The sequence below is a fragment of the Phascolarctos cinereus genome, unplaced genomic scaffold (assembly GCF_003287225.1).
Source record: "Phascolarctos cinereus isolate Bilbo 61053 unplaced genomic scaffold, phaCin_HiC Scaffold_4;HRSCAF=312, whole genome shotgun sequence".
Classification (NCBI taxonomy): domain Eukaryota; kingdom Metazoa; phylum Chordata; class Mammalia; order Diprotodontia; family Phascolarctidae; genus Phascolarctos; species Phascolarctos cinereus.
In genome coordinates, this window is record NW_027555847.1 from 138,995,910 (window position 1) to 139,018,797 (window position 22,888).

The 22,888-nt window shown below is 40.9% G+C and overlaps 1 protein-coding gene across 1 annotated transcript; it reads right to left on the reverse strand.

Moving 5' to 3' along the window:
* Nucleotides 1–6,691: 6,691 nt before the first annotated feature.
* Nucleotides 6,692–22,372, reverse strand: NMRAL1 (NmrA like redox sensor 1). Its single transcript, XM_020995621.2, has 6 exons — nt 22,266–22,372; nt 15,522–15,607; nt 12,670–12,908; nt 9,172–9,421; nt 8,454–8,644; nt 6,692–7,031 (listed from the first exon to the last, which is right to left on the reverse strand). Exons 2-6 carry the CDS (start codon nt 15,559–15,561, stop codon nt 6,852–6,854), a joined length of 900 nt encoding a protein of 299 aa, XP_020851280.1. The 5' UTR covers nt 15,562–15,607; nt 22,266–22,372; the 3' UTR covers nt 6,692–6,851.
* Between the last annotated feature and the right edge of the window lie 516 nt (nt 22,373–22,888).

The following is a 22,888-nucleotide window of genomic DNA, read 5'->3' on the forward strand; positions in this document are numbered from 1 at the left end:
ATTTCTCTGGTGTAGGGAACTCTTAGTGGGGAAACACCATCTAATAATACATATTTGCATCTGTTTTACAGTCAGAGAGTTCTCTTACGTACTAAAAGGGTAAGCACAAAACACTTTACTTTTTTCTCTTTGCAAAATTGGTATCTTTTGTTTTTAAATGGCTCTCAATTCAAAATATAGTGTCCCCCCCACCCCAGCCACTCCCTCTAATAAAGAACAGAAAAAGAAGGGGAAAGGGTGGGGAAGGCAAATTGGACAGTATATTCAGTGTTCATAAAGTTGGTGAAATATTGAAGGTAGATGCAATGGGACCAGAACCTAGCAGCAGTGGTTTAAAAAAAAAAATCAAGCCAAGTAACTCTTAGAAGGGCAGCTGAGTCATCAAAGCAGCTATTTTCTATTCACTTTGCCTCTCAGGTTATCTCTGCCTTCAGTCTCCAGTGGTTCCGGTGCTTTTCGAGCCTATCATTTCTCAGCTTATGATCTAAATCACTTCCTATCTCTGGGCCTCAGTTTCTGCATCTATGAAATGAAGGGTTTGGTCTCATACTGTTTTTGTGTACAGTACAGTATTCTTTTTCCATGAGGAATCAAGACGCACTGAATGAGTTTGTCAACTCTATAGAGCATCAGACCTATGTGTGCAAAAACCAGTCATTTTTGTTGTGTTTTTTGCAAGTTAAAAATTGCATATATTTTGAGATTCAGTGTACGTATAAAAAGCAAAATTTGTTAATGATAAAAGCTAAAATGTGTTTAAAGCTTTAAGGTTCAAAAAGCACTTTATATATATTAACTTATTTGATCCTCACAGCAACTCTTTGTAGTAGGTTCTATAATTATCACCATTTTATAGATGAGAAAACTGAAGCACAGAAAGGTTGTTAGCTGCCCAGGATCACAGAGCGTGGTAGGATTAGAATTTCAGTTTTTCTCATTTCAAATCCTGTATTCTATCCCCTCCCTTGTACAACCTAGCTGTTTATTTTGTGAATACTATGTTTACCATGTTATCTATGGTGGATAAGTGAAATTTATATTGAACAAAATTATAAATTTTCTTTAATCTGTGACAACTTCAATCCAAGTATTTTTTAAGTAAAATTCTTTAAAATTTATTTTAAAAAATATTTGGTTGCTGTGGTAGAAACATCTCGACAAACACAGCTCCCTCCCCCAGAGATCCCCAAGTATATTAAGTTAAGGAAAACTGCTTAAAAGAATGGTTGCCACCCCATAGTATGTGTTACTTTCTACTTTTGTAGTTTAGCACTTGATGAAAGGAAGGCTAGGTACTAAGAATTTAACAATATGGTCTCAGTATCATCTATTCTGTTTGACCTGAGTTTTATTTTGTTGCTATTTCATTCTTCTTCTGATAAGACTTGCTGTCAGTCAAAAGTGTTGATATATAAAACAAACTCTAAACCTATGGAAAAAAATGAAAAAAACTGGAGAGAGGGAAAGCTAGGTGGCACAGTGGATAAAGTACCAGTCCTGAAGTCAGGAGGACCTGAGTTCAAATCCCACCTCAGACCAAACACTTAATACTTACTAGGTGTGTGACCCTGGGCAAGTCACTTAACCCCAGCTGCCTAAAAATAAAAAACAAAAAACTGGAGAGGGTGGCATAGTAGTGAAGAAATGTAATTGTGGGCTTTCCTGACTTCATTAGTATGCAGTCATCTAACCAATTTGACTACTAATATTACTAGGAGGAAAAAAAATATATATATATATTTATTTACCTCTAATTTGTATTACTAGGAAGGGCATGATAACTTGAGATGGACAAGAGATGGATTAAATTGGTTCTAACAAGTTCTAACAATCTCCAGCTCTCTTGGGAGGGGGGAGTAAGCATAACACACCTTTAATTTGCAGAAACATTTTCTCCATCACTTTCTCATGTAGACAATCAGCAAACAATAAATACAGCCCTGATTTGTAGTGTTTTTTCCCCCCAACTTAAAAATGCTCACATTAAAAATTTAACAATAGGCTCTTCAGCTAGTTGGAACTTGTTTCAGCATATCCCTATTTGGGACCTCATTAGATACCTTTTCAGTAGCTGATACCGAGTCATTAACGAGTATTGTTTGGGTCTGGCCATTTATCCCACTCCAAATCTATCTAACCCCTAACTTCTAGCCTACATCTCCATCTCGTCCAAAAGCACAAAATGAGAGGCTGTCAAAAGGTAAAGTATCTACAGCATTCCCTGACCTACCAGTTTATGACCCTGGGAAAATAGGAAGTGAACATCTTCTGCTAGGATGTTATTTTTTTCAAAAGTTTTAAAAATTATGAACTTGAAAATCATCCCCACATAAATATTTATATATACAAGGGCTAAAAGGGAGGATTGTATGTGAAACTGTAAATCTTTTGCATATTTTAAAAAAATATATGTAATTACACTTTTTTCTTAGCAATAATTGCATTTTTGTAATTCATGGCCTCAAAATACTCAGTTAAAGTTTGAACTAAATGTTTGTGTCAAGGCAGCTTCCTTCCCCAAGCTGTGAATGGACTGTTTTGACAGTGAAGCCTGATCCCCATTATCATCCTGTGATCACAGCTGAATTCCTGTAGTAGGGGATGGCCTCTCCTAAGGGCCAATGAGGAACCAAGTTTTCTTCTTCCTTCTGCTTTTCTCTCTGCTGAGTTACACCAACAAGTAGTTGGTATTAGTAGCCATACCATCATTATTGTCCTAGTCCTGAGAAAGAGCCTCATGGCAGATGGGCATAGAACCATCAGAGGTTCTTGTCCTAGTTAGAACGCAGGGAAGATAGCAAGGAGAGAGGAGGTGTCCCTGTAGAATCTCTAAAATGTATATTAAATTTAGTGTGGTCATACTAACATGCCCTGCCTCTCTCTGTCCCCTTCTGAACCTCATATCGTTAAAATGTTTCACTGCTGGCTCTTTTCCTTCTACTTTTTCCCCACATCTTTATCAAAATCTTCATACTCTCTCCCCAACATTCCTTCCTCCCCAAATAAAAGCCCTCCCTTATAACAAAATGTAGTCAAGTAAAACAAATCTGTGTTGGTTTAAGTCATGTCTGAAAAACGTCTGTTTTGTTCTGTACCTACAGTCTGAAAACTTTTTGTTCCTATCCCTTTGGCCATTTATCCACTGGGGGAGTGGCTCTTTTTCTCATATATTTATCAATTCCACATATATCTTGAATATCAGACCTTGATCACAGAAATTTGCTGTAAAGCTTCCTCTCCCCCACTTCTTAATTGCTTCCCTTCCAATTCTAGCTGCACTGGTTTTATTAGTGTAAGAAATTGTCAATTTTATGTATTCAAAAATTACCTATTTTGCTGCTTAGATAATCACTATCCCTGGTTTGGTCAAGAACTCTTCCCCATAGAATGAAAGGTATCTGCTTACCTTCTCTGATTTGTTTAATATAAATGACCTTTTACGTACAGTTCATCTGTTTGGAACTGTGTGTGGAATACAGCATTAGATATTGATCTAAGCCTAATTTCTCCCACACTACCTTTTTAAATTTCCCAAAGGTTTTGTCAAACAGCCCTTACCCCAATGGTTTGAGTCTTTGGATTACCAAACACTCTGCTACTGCATTAAAATCTTCCTAGATCTCATGTACCTAATCTGTTCCAAATTAGCCTCTTTATTTCTTAACTGGTACCAAATAGTTTTTTTTTCTTTTTTGGTGAGGCAATTGGGGTTGAGTGACTTGCCCAGAATCACACAGCTAGTAAGTGTTATATGTCTGGGGCCATATATGAACTCAGGTCTCTTGACTTCAGGGCCAGTGCTCTATCCACTGCACCACCTAGCTGCCCCATACCAAATAGTTTTGATGATTATTGTTTAACTTTAGTTTGAGATATGGTTACATAGAGGCCCTCTTCCTACTTTTTTTCCCATTATTTTGTAGAGATATTCAGCCTCTAATTCCTTCAGATGAATTTTGTAATAGTTTTGCCAAGTTCTACAAAATGATCTTTTCATAGTTTAATTCCCATGATAATCTGTAAATTAATTTAGTTAGTAATATTATTATATGAGCATGGCCAATCATGAACATTTAGTTCCCTTCCAATTATTTTCTTCTTTTATTTCTGTAAAGAGTATTTTGAAAGGGCAGATAGATGGTGCAGTGGATAGAGCACCAGCCCTGGAGTCAGGAGGACCTGATTTCAAATGCAGACACTTCACGCCAGCTACATGACCCTGGGCAAGTCACTTAACCCTGATTGCCTCACCAAAAAAAAAAAAAAGTATTTTGAAGTTATAATTCCTATATGTCTTATTAAGTGGACTCCCAGAAATTTTATCTATTTTCTGGTTATTTTGAATGGAATTCCTATTTCTGTCTCTGCTAAGTTTTGTTGATAATGTATAGAAAAGCTGATGGTTGTGCTGATTTTATAACCATCCACTTTAGACATTTCTTCATCAGAATTATTATTTTTTTTTTGTCCTCAGAATTTCATCCATGAGAACTTCCCCTCCTTCCCAGGCAGACTTCTCCTGTAGACTCTTATGCCAAGGATCCTACCTGTATCTTCTCTAAGTCTCTTGAAATCCTCTCTCCTTAAATTTAGGGTGCATATTATACTATACCCCCTTCACTCTAGCAAAAACTAAGGTAGAAGGGTCCCTTTCCCACAAAGTTCCCATTATTTTCACTCCAACAAGCAGTTCCCCCTCTTGATGAGAATATATTAAGACACAGATTAGAAGTTCCCCTCATTGCTTCTCTTAACATTTTGAAGAGTGAAAGCATCATTAAAACAATTCAAGAACATATTAGCTACTCTGCTTGGGACAGACAATGAACATCAAGAAATACTGAATTATTCAAGTTCCCCATCACTATTACATCTTACCTCCATGCCAGAACTGTAATGTTTTCTAAACTCTTCATCTATTTTCTCCAAGTGAATTGTAGCATATTCATGACAACACTTTTATTTCTATCCTCAAATGATCATCACTTAAATGCTCTCTGTTATATTTTCTCTGTCAGTTTCCTGGAATTCCTCACCCATCTTTTTTTTTTTTAAAATTCTGAACTTTAACAAATGCTGAATAATATAGGCATTTCCACATACACAGCAGGTGATGCAGTGGATAGAGTATCGGGCTTGGGATTCCCAAGTTCAAATCTGGCTACAGACACTTAGTAGCTATGTGACCCTGGGCAAGTCACTTCACCCTGTTTGCCTCGGTTCCTCATTGGTAAATTGAACTGGAGAAGGAAATGGCAAACCATTCCAGTATCTTTGCCAAGAAAACCCCAAAATGGGGTCCTAGAGAGTCAGAAATGACTGAACAACACAAAACTGCAGATCTCCACTATGTGTACCTTACTTTTTCCTTTTTAAAATACACTAGTTTACCTGTTGGCTTTCAAGAGTTGTCATGTTTGTGCTTTCTGGCCTTCCTTCTCTTAAAAAAAAAGATTTCTCAAGGGCCTTCTTTTTTTTTTCTTGCTACCCCATTCCTACTTTCCGTCCCCTCCTCACTCCTTTGCCACCTTGGGGGGGCCAGGGAACAACAAAGTCCTTGTAACAAATGTGCATAGTTATGCAAAACAAATTTCCATATTGGCACTGTCTAAAAAAAATGTATATCCCCTTCTGCATCTTGAGTTTAACACAGCTCTGTCAAAAGCCTTCACCTATCTTAAGATAAAATGCTGTAACTACCCTATATATAGAACTTGTAATGACGCTCAAATGAGATAATGTATATAAAGTATTTTGATAACCTCAAAGGGCTACACAAATATCTATTAATATTAGTCTTTAGTTCCATTTTGTTTGGAAAGTGGCCTTTGAAGGGGCCGTTCACTATCTGGCTACCAGAATAGGATGGGTGGTGCTAATTATTACTGGTTGAGGTGGGCCTTCTTAAATGGGAATTCCCTGAGGGGACTGAAGGCAGAGCTCTCACTTCTTTAGATTTCAGTTTCCCCATACTTAAAATGAGAGAGGATAGAATGGATAAGCCCTCTGCTGTCTTTCAGCTTTAACTAGGCTCCATAGTCTAACGCCCTTCCTAGCTGTGACATTCTCTATGTCATACTCTGAGAGCTTCTAGATCTATTTCATGACTGAAACTACTCTCTCCACACTCACCAATGACTTTAATTTTCTAAATCCTTGTTTTTTTCTTAGCCCCATCCCTCCTAAACTCTGTAATATTTGAAATTTAACTATTCCCCCCTTCTGTATATTCTTCCTCCTGGAGTTTTTCTAATAGTGCTTCCTCCTGGTACTCCTTACACCTGTCCTTTAAAGCCTTCTCAATAGGATCATTATCTGTATCTTTTTCATTTTGAGTAAGTACCAAGGGCTCTGACTTGGGCTTTTCCTTCCTTTTCACTCTTAGTAATCTGCCTTGGCTCCCATGGTTTAAACACTCAATTCTATGCCAGATGCTTCCCAAATGTATATATTCAGCCCTCTTCTGAGGACAAGTCCTTCATCTCTAACTGCTGGCAGGGTATCTCCACTTGGATGTCCCATAAGTGGCTAAAATTCAACACATCAAAAAGAGAATTCATTATCTCTTCCCCAAAACCAACTCCTTCAAACCTGCATAATTCTGTTAAGAACATCAGCATCCTTTTAGGCACCCAGGATCTCAGCCGGAGCCATCCTCAACTCCTCACTCTCACTCCACATATCCAACCAGTTGTTCTTATCTTGAATTTTAATCACATCTGCTCCAAGTTAGAAGCCATGAGTAAGTACAATAGCCTTAAAAAATTAACAAAACAAAACCAGCTGATAGGAGCTAATGGCCAAGATACTGGGTTATGGTGGCAGTGGTAGGAAGGTAGCAATAGAAGTTGTCACAGGTCTGCAAAAGCCTCTTTCTGCTGGTCTAACCACTGTTCCAGAGTTCTGGCCTTGGGGTTGAGTTTCAAGGTCAGCTCCATGTCTCGGTCTGGATTCATGGTGTAGAAGCGGAACATGTTGGCCAGGTCCTGTGCCCCAGGAAAGCCAAGCTTCTCATAATCCTCAGGGGAGGTCTACCAATAAAAGGACAACCCATGAAAGTCAGCACCTTGTCCAGGATGCAGCTGGAGCCACCAAGTAAATTCAGACTTTCTTTCTCTCTCTTTTTTTAAATAAGTGACAAAAGCTTATTCAGATCCAGTCTTCAAGAAGAGGATTTACTCTTTTCTTCTACAATTTACAAGTTTAGAATCTCAGGATCAGGGAGCCTACCATTCATGTGATCAGTCTCTACATCTATGACATCTCATTAATCCACCTTTACAGTCAATAGCGTCTACCTGTCTTCACTTGTCTAGCTTTTTAGAAACTGTCAAGGAAAGTGAATTATAATTAAGTTTGTCCTAAGGATTTTACTGCAGAAGGCCCAGCACGGTGGTACATGATTCTAATCCCCTGCTACTGAGGGAGGCTTAGGCTGTTGGACTGCTTGAGTTCAGGAAGGCTAAAGCCAATCAGGTGTCTACACGAAGTGGCATCCACAATATGGGTCAAACATCCCTCCCCAAGATGGGGGGGGGCCACCAGGCTATTGAGGGCGTAAGTAGAATGGGTCAAAACTTCTGCACTAATAGCATTGGGACTGGGCCTATAAGTGAGTGGTATACTTCCAAGCCTGAATGAGATAAGGAGACCCAGGCTCAAAATTAAAAAAAAGGAATAAACAAACAAACAAATAACGAGAATTAAATGTATAAATTTTAAGACACTGGATTACAAAGGAAACCAATTATATTCAAATACAAGTATCAAAATTTTTTTTTTAAAAATCAAGTTCATGGACCCTGGGGTTAAGAACCCCGGTCCTGAAGATACACCTGTAGATACCCAAAGGTACCAGAAATACAGGGCTGGGGAATGACCTGTGCTCATACCCTGGCTTTGCCATGATTAGCCATGACTATGAGAGGGAGTTTACATCTCTGAATTTCAGTTTTCCCTTTTTTTGTTGTTGTTGTTATTTTAGACAATGGGGTTAAGTGACTTGCCCAGGGTCACACAGCTAGTAAGTGTTATGTGTCTGAGGCCGGATTTGAACTCAGGTCCTCCTGAATCCAGGGCCGGTGCTCTATCCACTGCGCCGGCTAGCTGCCCCCGTTTTCCCATTTTTTAAATGGGGATGATGATATTGTACTACCTACCTTATGGGGCTCTGCAAGGAAAGATGCTCTGTACACTATAAAACATTACATAAATGTAAGCCATTATTATTTTTAACATCAACATCTAAAGACTGATATCAGACTGCCCTCCCTTTGAGAAAATGCAGCATGGTGTGGCAGGAAGGCTGAATTTGTAGTCAAAGGACTTGGGTTTAAATTCTGACTTCAATGGCCACATTTATAATATAAGGAGGTTGGACTTCATGGCTCTCAATGCTCCTCTCAGCTCCAAATCTATGTTCCCATGTTGTCAGGCCTCAGGGAACTTCCTACCTTGGCATCACGTATGGTCTTCCCGGTGTATTTAGAAAGAAGGGAGGCATACTCTGCGGCTGTGTGCTTGCACGTGCTAAGCCCAATGTTTCGACCCACGTACTCTTCTGGGGACTTCAGCAGGCTGAGCACCACAGGACCCAGGTCGGCCACTGACATTCCATCCATCGGGACATCCCCCATGGGCAAACCTTCAAAGGGGAAGAGAAAAAAAGACCCAAGGATGGTGGCTGGGGGAAAGAAAATTCTCTTCTCCCTACCAGACCGTTTGGAGCAATTCTAACACCATCTTGTAAGTCTAATGCTGTCCTTTGCCAAGGCCGAGCTGGTTTATCTGACATCTGCCAGACAGAAGGTTCTAGTGGCTGGCATATCCACAGAGCAAAGGATTATCGATCCTCCTGGCTATCAAACACCCTTTAGACCAAGGCAACTCCTTTGCCACCTATCGTCTTAGGAGAATGAATTGCCCAAGCACTGAAAGATCGACTTGTCCAGGGTCACAAAGCCAGTACATGTCAGAGGTGGATCCAGGTCCTCCTGACTCGGACCTTGGTTCCCCATCCAATGCCATGCTGCCTCTCATGATCTATAAGATGACATTAAATCTCTTTCCACCACAAAAGGGTAAACAAGAGAAAAAAAACAACTTGGGGGTAGGAAGAAAGCCTTGCTGTGACAGGTCACTGAAAGAGATAGCACGTGAAAATAAACTCACTCAGCAAGTAACCATTTCCATCAGGGGCTTTCTGGGGTAGGAAGTAGGTGAGAAAGTTTTCAAAGTAGCAGGGCAGCCGGACACTGATCATTGGCACACCCAGGGCCCGGAAATATTCCTCAACCTCCCCTTTGCCATCAAAGTGCTTGACTATCAGCTGGCCGCCCGTCAGCTTCTTCACGTTCTCCAGTCCACTGTAGACCACGTAACTCAAGCCCAGGCGTTTGGACAGATCAGCCAGGAGTTTACCCTGTAGAAGAGACCATGTCCTCACAAATTAGGAACCACAGGAAGGGTATCCCTCCCGTCATTCAACATACACTTTATTATTTGTCTGCTCATTTATCAAATGCCCTACCCTGGGTAAAACAATGACAAACAAAACAGTCCCTGAGCTCAAGGAACTTACTCATACGTAGGGAGATACAGCACATACACAAAGAAGCGTAACACACAAGTCCCCAACTCCCTAAAAATGACATAGCTCAGAATCACAGATGCCTCTGACGGAAAGCTCACTCCTTCCCGAGGGAGCCCTTTGCACTGGACTGTTATTGAGCATTCTTACTCATCCCGGGCAGAAATCTGCCTCTTGTAACTCCTACCAGAACACCTTAGTTCTGTCTTCTGGAACAAAAGGAAGCTCTAACTCCTCTTTCAGTTGCAAACTGGAGCAAAGCAAAACCAGTGCACTATTTCTAGTTTATGTAATTGTTCTATTGAAGCACAGGTTCTTAACCTTTTTTTTTTTAACCTTTTTCTTTTTTGGTAGGCAATGGGGTTAAGTGACTTGCCCAGGGTTACACAGCTAGTAAGTGTCAAGTGTTTGGTCTGAGGCTGGATTTGAACTCACATCCTCCTGACTCCAGGGCCTGTGCTCTATCCACTGCACCTCCTAGCTGCCCCAGAATAATGTTTTTAAATGCATAAAATAAAATACAGAAGACAACAAAGGGAACCAAAGGTAATAAAAACAAAAAATGTAATTTTTTTTCCCCATTGCAGCTTATGGAACCCTTGAAATCTATTCACAGACCCACTGAGTATTGGTGGACCCCAGCTTGAAAACCTCTGTATTTAAAGGTGAACAAAAAGATCAGTGAATGATAATCATTTTTCTCTACTCTATCTAGGAGGGTTTCTTGGAGAGTGGAGAATTTTAGGAAATCTTTAAAGGAGGGGAATGAATGAGCTGAAGTGAATGGAGAAAAGGTCTCTGAGAATAGTATGTTTCTAGAATTTCCACTCTGGCCTCAGTTCTTTTGACTCAGCTACTCCCTCATCTGTAAGAATTGTGTTTTTTTGGACCAACTCCTTCCTAATCAGAGATTCTCGTGTAGCCATTCCTAACGTGTTCCAGGACTCCCCTGTCCCTCTCCTATCCTTGGCTTGTTCCTTGTCAGAGTTAGGGGTGACTTAGTCTCCAAGGGGAAGGCTAACCTGGGGGATCCTGATTGGGGTGGTTCTGTTTTCTAGACAAGATTACAAGAGGTAGCAGACACCTACCAAGCAATTAACATTCCTTAATTGCTAGAGAGACGAATGAACATCCACACCTGAAGGCCAACCCACCTATAAATCAGGATGGCCAAGTGATATACTGTCAGGCCAATTAGAAAGGAGACACACCTAGGTTCAAAAGACCCTGTCGGCCATCACTTGGGGTCTTTGGTCATAGAGAGAGAGGCCATACACCCAACTTCTTGGCCACGGATAGCCTAACCAATAAATTGATCATGCGAAGGTCCTCGGCTTTTGCCGAGGTGCCAACATGACCCACTTTATTCACAGTTTACAGGTTGCTGTTATTAAAATGATATCTTGCCCTGGAGAAAACTATGCCTTTGTTGCAATTTTATTCACCACCAAGGGGAAGAGGAGGTGGAGGGCAAGGAATGTACTGGGAAGCGTAGGCGACGTAAAAACAAAAGATGTCAATAAAAATATTTTATGAAGAAGGTAAAAAAATAGGAAACTTTGTAAACTGTAAAGAGCTATATAGATGTGATAGATTATCATTTTTCCTCAACTCTGCACTCCTCCATCTGGACATCTCCTTAAGCTGTATCTTTGTACAAGCTGTCCCCTAATGTCTGGAATGCATGGATTCCTCACTTTGGCCTTTCTAAATCCTTAGCTTCCTTCAAAGCTCAGCTCAGATGCTAGTCAGTCAACAAGCATTTATTAAGTGCTTATTATTATTTATTAGTATTACTGTTATTGTATTATGTGCCAGGCACTGTGCAAAGCACTAGGGATACAAAGAAAGGCAAAAAGATGGACCCTGCTCACAGTCCAATGGGGAGAATATGCATGTAACTATGTACAAACGATATATACAGGATAAATTGGGGATAGTCCACAGAGGGAACACATCAGCATTAAGGAGGATTGGGAAGGGTTTCTTGTAGAAGATTCGATTTTAGCTGGGACTTGAAGGAGGCCAGGAAAAGGAGATGAAAAGGGACAGAACTGCAGGCATGTAAAAATGAAAATGCCTGGAGTTGGGAGATGGAGTATCTTATATGAGGAACGGTACAGAGGCCACTGCCACTGTGTCATAGTGTATAGGAGGGAAGGGGGAGTAAGGTATAAGAACACTGGAGGGGCAGCTAAGTAGTGCAGTGCATAGAGCGCTGGTCCTGGAGTGAGGAGGACCTGAGTTCAAATCTGCCTTCAGACACTTACTAGCTGTGTGACTCTGGGCAAGTCACTTAACCCCAATTGCCTCCAAAAAAAAAAAAGAAGAAGAAGATGACTAGAAAGGAAGAGGGGGGGCTTTGAATGCCACATAAGATTTTAAAAATTTGATTCTGGAAGTGACAGGTAACCATTGAAGTTTATTGAATAAGCAGGTGAGATGGTCAGACTTAAGGAAGATCAATTTGACAGCTGAGTGAAGGAGGGATCAGAGCGGGGAAAGATTTGAGGCAGGGAGACCCACCGGCTGCTTATTTCAGTAGTCCAGGGTTGAGGTGATGGGTGCCTACAGCAGGGTAGTGGCAGTGTCAGAGGAAAGAAGAGGGCCCATGGGAGAGATGTTATAAAGGTAGAAACAACAGGAATTAGTAACAGAGTATATATGGGGGATGACAGAGAGTGAGGACTCAAGGATGATACCTCGCTATGGAACCTGAAAGACTGGGAAGCTGATCATTTGCTCGACAGTAACAACGAAGCTGGGGAGGGGAGGGTTTTGGGGAAAAGATAATGAGTTTAGATTTTGGATACGTTCCCTCTTAAGAGAAGCCTTTTCTGATAGCCTAGTCATTAAGATTCCCTCCCTTCTGAAATGATCTTGTACACACGTATTTGTACGGCTGTATCCCTGCTCCACCCACCTCTGATAGAGCACAACCTTGCTGAGGGCAGGGACCACATTTTTGTTTTCATCTTTGTTTTCCTACATATAGCAAGCATTCAATAAATGTGTGTTGACTTGAATCATAGAACTTAGAGCTGGATGGACAGGGAAACTGAGGCCCATTTTATCTCCACCTGCTTAATCTCCTGCTCCTGGTTGAGATTCTCCCAGTAGTTGGTCACGATGAAAGCTGCATAGGCCCCTGCCAGGGCTGGCTCCAGGCTCTTCTCATCATCTTGGTCTCCTTGCACCACCTCTGCACCTTGACTTTTCAGATGTTCTGCAGCTCTCTGCCGGGGATTTCGAGTCACCACACGAACTCTGAATGTCTCATCTTCCAGGAGAGTCTTGGCAACTGAACCCCCTTGGGCACCTGGGGGAAAAAAAAATGAGACAGCCTTTCTTTGAAGTTCCTATCCCAAGCCAACCCATCACCTTGAAACTCTTTCTCCTAGAATGAGCCCTTTCAAAAGGAAAAGACTAATGTTTTCTTTCACAACATGATCAATATGGAAATATGTTTTGCATGACTGCACATGTATAATCTATATCAAATTGTCTTCTCAATGCAGGGGAGGGAGGGAGAGAATTTGGAACTCAAAATTTAAAAAAAGAATGGTAAAAATTGTTTTTATATGTAATTAAAATATTTAAAGAAAAAAATAAGTTAATATGATCAAGGAAAAAAGGGCAAAGACTATTATTGTTTTTTATTTCCCTCTGAAACCATGAGATCAGTCAATCAATAAACATTTATTAAGTGCCTACTATGTGCCAGGCACTGTACTAAGCACTAAGGATATAAAAGTCCCTGCCCTCAAGGAGCTTACAATCTAATAGGGGAACCAATATATGCAAGCAAATACATACAAAGAATGTTACATATAAGATAAATAAGAGATATTTAACAGAAGGAAAGCACTAGAGTTAAGAGAGAAGGCTTCCAGTAAAAGATGGGATTGAGTTGGGACTTAAAGGAAGCCAGGGAGGTCACTAGGCAGGGTGGACGAAGGAGATGTTCCAAGCCTGAAGGACGGCCAGAGAGATGCAAAGAGCAGAGAGACGGAGTGTCTTCTTCATGGAATAGCCAATAGGCCAGTGTCACTGGATCGAAGAGTACATGTAAGGTGTAGGAAGCCTGGGAAGGTTGGAGGGGGTTAGGTTAGAAAGGGCTTTAAACACCAAACAGCATTGGAGTTTCCTAAGTAGGAGGCGACATGATCATACCTGAGCTTTAGGAAAATCACTTTAGTATCTGAATAGAGGATGAACTGGAGTGAGGAGAGACTTAAGGCAGGCAGACCCAGCATCAGACTATTACAATTGCCCAGGTGTGAGAGAATATGAATTGTCAAAGACCCTACAAGTAGTGAAGAACAGAGCTAAGGTTTGAACTCACATTCTCTGATTCCAAATCCAAATCCAATATACTGTGTAAATGAGTTCAAAGATGCCCTCTAGCTCAGCGGTTCTTAAATCGGGCTACATGAACTTAAAAAAAAATTGATAATTATATTTCAGTATAGTTGGTTTCCTTTGTACTTTATTTGGGGGAGAAGGGCAGGTTCAGCCAACTTTTGATCTGTGGGTAAAGCTGACATGCCAGGCTAGGGAGAGAAAAATATAATTATTTCATGATATATTTTAACATGATCTTGGATATACTTGGGTCTAATCTTGTTGCTGAAAAATCTTGTTGCTGAAAAAAAAATGCTTTACACAGCATTTACTATGTCTGTAGCAATTAAAAAAAGTAAAAAAAAATAATATAATGGAATATTACAGTATGATAAAAAAAATTGAAAGATATGAAACATAAAAGAAAAGAAGACTTCTGAGAGGTCACACGAATTGACTTTAGTGACATTGTTTTTGACCAGATCAATGATTTCAGCTTTGTACCTCTCAGTGAGGAATTTCCCCAACCAGTGAAGATTAGCACCCTATTAACAAGCTTACAGTAGAGTCACTGAAAGCTTAAGTAACTAGCCTACAGTCAGTATGTGACAGAGGCAAATCTTTATATGGAAGCCAGGTTTCTATCTATGATATCGTAAAGAAGGAATAGTAGAATTTCACTCGTTGTTTATTAATTTATTTGGTTCCACTTGGCTAAATACCAAAGGTTTTATGTTAGATTTTATTTCTTATTTTGCATGTTTTATTTGATTAGTTATTTTTGTTGACTTAAGTTTGTAGCAAAATAAGTTTTAACATTTCCACTCCTTATGTTTCTTTGTGTCTCTCACAGCGCTTGGCAGAGGGCAAGACACACAGCAGAGACTGAATTTCATTCTTGGCAGAAGAGGGATTCCATCTGTTCACTCCTTTCTCCCAACCTCCAAAAAAAGTCTTAGGACCTGGAGCCCTAGCTACTCCACAAAATACAGTTATCCCTTCCACACTGCAGGCCATAGGGAAGTGGTGCCCCCTCCCCCTTGATGATCTGGAAATTTTGGCCCTTTATACCAAAGAAGTCCGAATTTTTTCTTTTTCTTTTATGCTATGTTTATAGTACCTTATTGTAAAATTTGGGTTAAGTATTTGGTCAGAGGGTCTCTGTTGTCTGTTGACCTTCTTGTATTCCCTGCAGGTTCCATAAAACTCTCCAGAAATTCCCATTTAATTTTTTTATGCCCACTCGAAATATATCAAAACCACAATGGGGAAAGTTGTGATGTGGAAGGGATAACTGTAGTCATAGTCTGTGGTTCCTTACTAGCTTGTCCAGGACACTAGTCAACCCCTAGCCCACCCTGAGTTATGAGTTCTATCCTAAGACGTAGGAAATGTCAAGACTTGGCTTCATCCTTGACTTACTGTATTGGTCTTATATTAATCACTTCTTCTCTTTAAGGTTGCTTTTCCTCTGCTGTAACACCAAAGGAATTTGACTCCGCGATCTTTAAAGTCTCTTCCAATTGTAACATTCTGTGCTCCAAAAGTCTATGTTCTTTCAGCCCTTGCATTCTATACTTCTACTTACCTGTTGCTCCAAAAACCACTACCAGTTTCTTATCAGCCATGAAGAGTCACACAGCAGGAATGAACAGGAGCTCAAGTTAGGGAAGTCTGAAAAGGAATAGCGTGAGGTATTTAATTCAATAAACATTTACTAGATCCCAAAGCATCAAGTCTTGTTTCTGACACAAACTGGCTGTGTGACCTTGGGCAAGCCACTCTCCATGCCCCACCTCCTGGCTTCCCTCAAGTCCCAGTTAAAATCTCACCTTTTACAAGAAGCCTTTCCTGATACCCCTAATACTAGTCCCTTTCCTCTGAGATTGGAGGCAGAGCCAAGATGGTGGAGAGAACTGAGCACTTAGGCTGAGCTCAGCCCTCATCCTTTCTTATAGCACAGTAGTATTCCATCACATTCATATACCACAACTTGTTCATCCATTCCTCAAGTTGATGGGCATCCCCTCAATGTCCAATTCTTTGCCATCACACAAAGAGTTGCTATAAATATTTTTGTACATGTAGGTCCTTTTCCCTTTCTTATGGAGATCTGTTTTCAAGTCATGGTCTTCTAAGTTTGTGTTTTGAGCCTCCCTGACTCCACAGAAGCTTGTTATGGTCAGGTTGTTTCTTTTTTGTTGTTGTTTCTCATTTTTCTAGCCTAAGGACATTAGAAAAACCTGGAAAGACTTACATGAACTGATGCTAAGTGAAATAAGCAGAACCAGGAGAACACTGTACACAGTAACAGCAACATTGTACAATGATCAACTATGATAGACTTAGCTTTTCTCAGCAATACAATGATCCAAGACAATTCCAAAAGACTCATGATAGAAAATCAGAGAAAGAACTACGGAGTCTGAATGCAGACTGAAGTATACCATTTTCACTTCTTTCTTGTGTTTTTCCCTTTTGTTCTGATCCTTCTTTCACACATGACTAATGTGGAAATGCTTAACGTCATTGCACGTGTATAACCTATACCAGATTGCTCGCTGTCTTGGGGAGAGAGGGAGGGGAGGGAAGGAAGGATAAAAATTATGTAACTCAAAATCTTATAAAAAATGAATGTTGAAAACTATCCTTACATGTAATTGGAAAAAAACAAAATACTATTTACCCCCCCCCCCAATCAAATCTCCCTTAATGCTAGTCCCTTTCCTCTGAGATTATCTCCAATTTATCCTGTATGGTTGCCTCCCTCACTAGACTGTGAGCTCCTGGAGAGTAGGGATTGCCTTTTGTCTTTCTTTGTATCTCAAGCACTTAGCACAAGCCAGCCATAAAGAAGGTGCTTAATGCTTACTAAGACTGATATACAGATCTGGAAGTCATCTGCATAGAAATGATAATTTTTATGAGCTAATGAGATTACCAAAAGAGGATGGAGGAGAAAGAATAGAAGATCTCAGACAGAGCCTTAGGTTACACCTACAATGAGGAAATGATGAGCTAGTAAAGGAAATTAAGAAATTAAGAAATCATTGGTAATTCTGGAGAGAGTAGTTTCAGTTTGGGGAGGGAGAAAATGGGGAGGGTATTAGAAACCAAATTGCAAAGAGCTGAGAAGTAAATTAAGATGGAGGTCATATGGCTTTTTCTAAGAGTCTGGCTCTGTAAGGGAGCAAAGATATAGGATGATAGCTTGAGGGGATGGTATGGTCAAGCGATGACTTTTTTTTAAATAAGGGAGACCTAGGCATATGTGCAAGAAATGAGGAACAAATTAATATGTAAGAGTAACTGAGAGAAGAAAGAGAGGAACTGTTTTAAAGGGTTAGCTCCACTGGAGATGGGATCAAGACTGGCCTTGGTAGTAAAATTGTGGTTTATCCTTAGTTTTTGAAAAGGACCATGACATCAGGGAAATGATGACATGACTTGCAATTAACTTTGATTTTAGTAAAGGAGGGCTGTGCAAAGTCACCAGCTTCACTTTCTCCTCCAGAGCCATCTGGGTCCAGTGGCCAGATATCGATCAGGATAACTGGAGATGGCCAGGATGCTGTGGGAGACCCTGGCCCTTTTTTCTGGTAGTGAGAAATGTATCTTTGGAGGGAGACAGTTTTCTCAGGGGCAGCTAGGTGGTGCAATGGATAGAGTGCTGGGCCTAGACCCAAGAAGACTCATCTTCCTGAGTTCAAATCTGGCCTCAGACACTTACTAGCTGTGTGGGCAAGTCACTTAACCCGTTTGCCTCAGTTGCCTCATCTGAAAAACGAGCAGAAGAAGAAAATGGCAAACCACTCCATTATCTTTGCCAAGAAAACCCCAAATGGGGGTTACAAAGAGTCACAACAACAAAAGGTTTTTTAAAAGTACAAAAAGGAAAGATTGTCAAAGGAAGAGCGCCAAAGGAAAGGTTGTTGAGGATAGAATTGGGGATCCAGAAAACACATTGGAAAGGTTGCGCATAGCAGGACGGAGACTCTGAAAGGGATGGTTGGGGATGAGAAAGTGGGGAATGACAGCAGGGGAAGAGAGGCTGTCAATGCTGTTAGAAAAGAGGTGAATGTCTGAAGGGAAGGAAACCTTTTCCCGAGAGGTATAATGTTCCTCCTCACCATCTTGTGCTACACCAAGGAGAAAGGAACTGATACATAGAGAACACCAGCTTTTATCATCACAAGATCCTTGAGACTAAGAATCCCCTTCACTTAGTATTTTCCTAGGAAACTACTGTCTCTTCCTTCCCTGATCCTGGTGACTTTTCTCTGCTGAAGGGAAAATCTCTTCCCTTATTAGAGCTAGAAGCGGCCCTAGAAGACAGAATTCAAGCTGAAATGTGATAAGGACATGGAAGAGGTCCAGCTGCCCACTGAATCATATTTTTCCCCTTTAAGGCCTAGCTCCTGTGACCCATCCTTCAGAACAACATCCCTAAATCCCCTTACCTAGCAGCCTATCTTTCCCTCCTGACATCACTCATAACCCTTTGGAACTCTCTAGATAGATACATGTCACATTCCAATTTGAATTATAATTATTTCTCATCATGTCTTACCCAATCTTTGCAACTGTATGCTCTTGCCCAATGACTTGCCCCAATAGACATTTGATCAATGTTTACTGAATTGAAAGTAGCTAAATGATGCCTAAGATTCCTTTCTAGCTCTTAATATTCTATGTTCTTCTGAGACCTCTTCCAGGTTTGATATTCTCCATTCTAAGGGTTCTTCCAATTCTGACCTGCCATGGTTCTAAGCAGCCTTTCTGTGGAAGCAGATCTCATCTGCTGCAATCACATATCTCTATAACCCTTAGCCTTGGACCAAAATGTCATTGAAATCTATTAGGAATCACAAAAGGCAGGTAGGTCCATCTGAAAAACTTTATTAGCACTAATCTCCATTGCCTTAGCCAATAATGATCCCAGACATCATCCCCATTTAAGAGAGAAATAAGGAAGGATACTCAATAGGAGCCACTGGATTGGAAAAGGTCAGTTTACATCCCAATCCTAAAGAAGGGCAATGCTAAAGAATGTTGAAACTACCCAGCAATTTCGCTCATTTCACACAGCAGTACCTTTATGCTTAAGACTCTGCAAGGTAAGCTTCAGCAATATGTGAACTGAGAATGACCAGAAGTGCAGGCTGGTTTTCAAAGAGGCAGAGGGACCAGAGACTAAATTTCCAACACCTGCTGGATCATGGAGAAATCCACTTCTACTTCACTGACTATACAAAAACCTTGGACTGTGTGGATCACAACAAACTGTGGCAAGTCCTCAAAGAGATGGAGTACCAGATGAGTTTACTCATCTCTTGAGAAACCTGTATTCAGGTCAAGAAACAACAGAACTGAATATGGAACAAATGATTGGTTCAAGATTGGGAAAGGAGCATGACAAGGCTGTATAGTATCACCTCATTTGATTAACTTATATACATCATGCGAAATGCCAGTCTGGACGAATCAAAAGCTAGGATTAAGGTTTCTGGAAGAAATATTAACAATCTCAGATATGCAGAAGATACCACTCTGATGGCAGAAAGTGAAGAAGAATGAAGAAGCCTCTTGATGAGGGTGAAAGAGGAGTGTGTAAGAGCTGTCTTGAAGCTTAATGTTAAAAAAAAAAACAACCTAAGATCATGGCATCTGCTCCCATGCTTCCTGGCAAATAGAGAGAAAAGAGAGGAAGCAGTATCAATTTATGTTTTTGGGGCTCTAATATCACCGCAAATGGCTACTGCAGCCATGAAATTAAAAGATGATGCTCCTTGGAAGGAAAGCTATGGCAAATCTGGAGACATCACCTTGCTGACAAAGGTCCATATATTCAAACCTATGGTTTTTCCAATAGGAATGTACGGCTGTGAGAGTTGGACTACTAGGAAAGCTGAGCACTGCAGAATCAATGCTTTTGAATTGCAGTGCTGGAGAAAACTTTTGAGAGAGTTCCTTGGACGTGCAAGGAGATCAAATCTATCAGTACTTAAAGAAATTAACTCTGATTATTCATCAGAAGGACAAATACTGAGGCTGAAGCTTAAATACTCTGAACACATAATGAGAAAATAGGACTCATTGGAAAAGACTCTGATGCTAAGATTGAAGGCAAAAGGAGAAGGGGACAGAAGATGACATGGACAAGGAAACAGTGAACATGAACTTGAAAAGACTTCTGGAGATAGTGGAAGACATAAGGGCTTGGCATGCCATGGTCCATGGAGTCAGCTGGACACAAATGGACAACAACAATAACAAAGGGGGACAAATTCCTGTTAAGGGGGGATATTGGGAGAAGCGGGATTAGGTGGAATTAAGTGGAATTAGGTGACCCTATATTTACTCCAACAGCAAACTATCTCTAACATATCCCAGGAAGGGAAGAGGGGCTCTTTCACTTTTCTTGCACCAAGCCTTAGGAGGGAAGAATCCTGAGGAAGTTGAGGCAGCACTAAGAGTTTGAGAAGAAAGAGGAGTTCCCCCTAAGCTGCCCACCAAAGGGTAGGTTAAAACTTGAGACTGGGATTCACAGAGGGCCCTATAAGATGGAGAAGGGAGAGGCAATAAGTAAATGTGAAAGTCACAGGAAAATCACCTTAGTATAGAGCAGGAGTTCTTAACCATTTTTTTATGTGAAAGACCCATTTGGTGATCTGGTGAAACGTTAGGCTCCCTTCTCAGAATACTGTTTTTAAATAACTCAATGATAGATATAATATTACCATATTAATATCTTAATTGAAATATCAAATTTCAGTTAAAGGTTAGTGAAGTAAAGGTGTAGTTGGTTTTTTTTCCAAACAAGTTCATGGACCTCCTGAAATCTATCCATAGACACCCTGGTCTGGAGTGTGGACCCCAGGTTAAGAACCCCTGGTCAAGAGGAAAGAAAAATAGTCCTAGAATTTGGAAACCTGAGTTTGAGTCTTGCGTCTTAGTGCCAGTGTTAGTTACCTGGAGCAAGTCACTTCCTTTCTCTGAGCATGTTTCCTTATCCGTAAGATGAAGGGGTTGAATTAAATTATCCCTACGATCCCTTCCAGTTGTAAAACTGATTCTATATCCTGCAGCAAAGGAAAGGTTAAGGGTATCTTTGGTTCTTTCAAGGGAAAAAAGATACCCTAGCCACATCATGTGGTCATCAGGCCCTTCTGAATGTAGAAAGTGAGTTGCCCAAGGCACTTGTTAAGTATGAACCCTAAAGATACATTCAGTTTCCTTTTCCTCGCTACTGAAACCCCAGCTTTCACTTTCAAACTCTTTTTACAAGTCTTGTAGAGGAAGCATTATTAGTATATGCTAGAGAGTAACCCGGACTGAGTTAGAGCCTCAGCTCTGCTACTCTCACAGTATCACCCTCTCCATCTCTGGGAATTTAACTAAAAATTCTCTGTTCTATTGTACCTTCCACCTCTAACATTCCATGTGCTACTGGCCCTTCTAGCTCTATTTTTTTTTTAAATATACCTACTTTATCAATGGAATTTATTTTTGTGAATTTTGGAAGCAATGGAGGTTAAGTGACTTGCCCAGGGTCACACAGCTAGCTAGTTAAGGGTCTGAGGTCTGATTTAAACTCAGTTCCTCCTGATTCCAGGGCCCGTGCTCTATCCACTGTGCCACTGGGCTGCCCCCTGGCTCTATTATTCTATGTTCTATTGTACCTTCCACCTCTAATGTTCCATGTTCTAAAGACCCTTCCCACTCTAACATTCTAATGATCCTCCTAGCTCTAACATTCTATATTCTAATGATCCTCCTAGCTCTAATATTCTAAAGACCCTCCTAGCTATAACATTCTATTGTACCTTCCAGCTCTAACATTCCATGTTTTAATGACCTTCTCAACTTTTATAGTCTATGTTAGTGCCTTTCAGTTCTGTGATTTTATGGTCTAAATCATCCAATTTCCATCATTCCAAAACACACCATTCTGCGAGCTTCTGGAACTGGTCTTCCCTCAAGGCTGCCCCTCTCTGGGGCCCCTCTGCTAATGGAAGGCTGGGTATGCATTCCTTGTTCCAATGACCCTTCCAGCTCTAACATTCCACAGGAGAATGACCCTTCCAAGCCCAGCACTGAGTCACGGCTTTCCCCTAGTCTAAGCACAGTCTCCGAGAATTCCCCAAACTCTGGCTCCGCTCCCACCACCGCCACGGGCCTGGCTCTAGACAACGAGATCTCTGCAACCCGAAGGCCCAGAACTGTCTCTCTGCTCCTGGCCGTGCATCCTCTCTGGCTGCTCGGGGACACCCCCACTTTCCGCTGCCACGACACCTGTGGAGCCTCCCACGCGGGAGTGGGAATTAGTTACCTCTTCTTCCAGCGTCCCCGCGAAAAGGATAAAAGCATCCAGACCCTCAAGAAAGACAGAGACAATGAGGAGTAGAAATCATTGTCCCTGGTGGGGGGGAACGAGGAGGTCTGTGCCAAGTTCTGACTTCTCCCACCTCGCTCCTCCACTCATTTCTAGAGGCCCACGTGGTCACATCTATTTAATAATATCTATATCCCATTTAGGGGAATAAAATTAAGGTTTTATTGGCATCCAAAATAGATCAGAATAAGATCGCACCCCCCTCCCAGCACAGATGGTACATTCCAGCCTGGGTCGACTTCTGCCAAGCTGTCCCTTGAAGCATGGCTGCTTACAGGGAAGTATTTGGGTTTTGAGAAGTTTTACCTATCAGATTGTATTTTGCATATAGTCATTGACTACAAGTCATATGACCTTAGGACTGAGAAACCATCTCAACTCCACCCCATCCCCACCCCACCTCAGTTTTTTAATTAATAAATTTTATTTCGACTTATTTATTCCCAACAAACTCATAGTTATACCCAATACTCAGTACAGTTCTGGGAAACAGTTATGCAAACAACCTAAGAGTGTGATTAGGGATCACATAGTACTTACACTTTTTACAGTTTACTGTT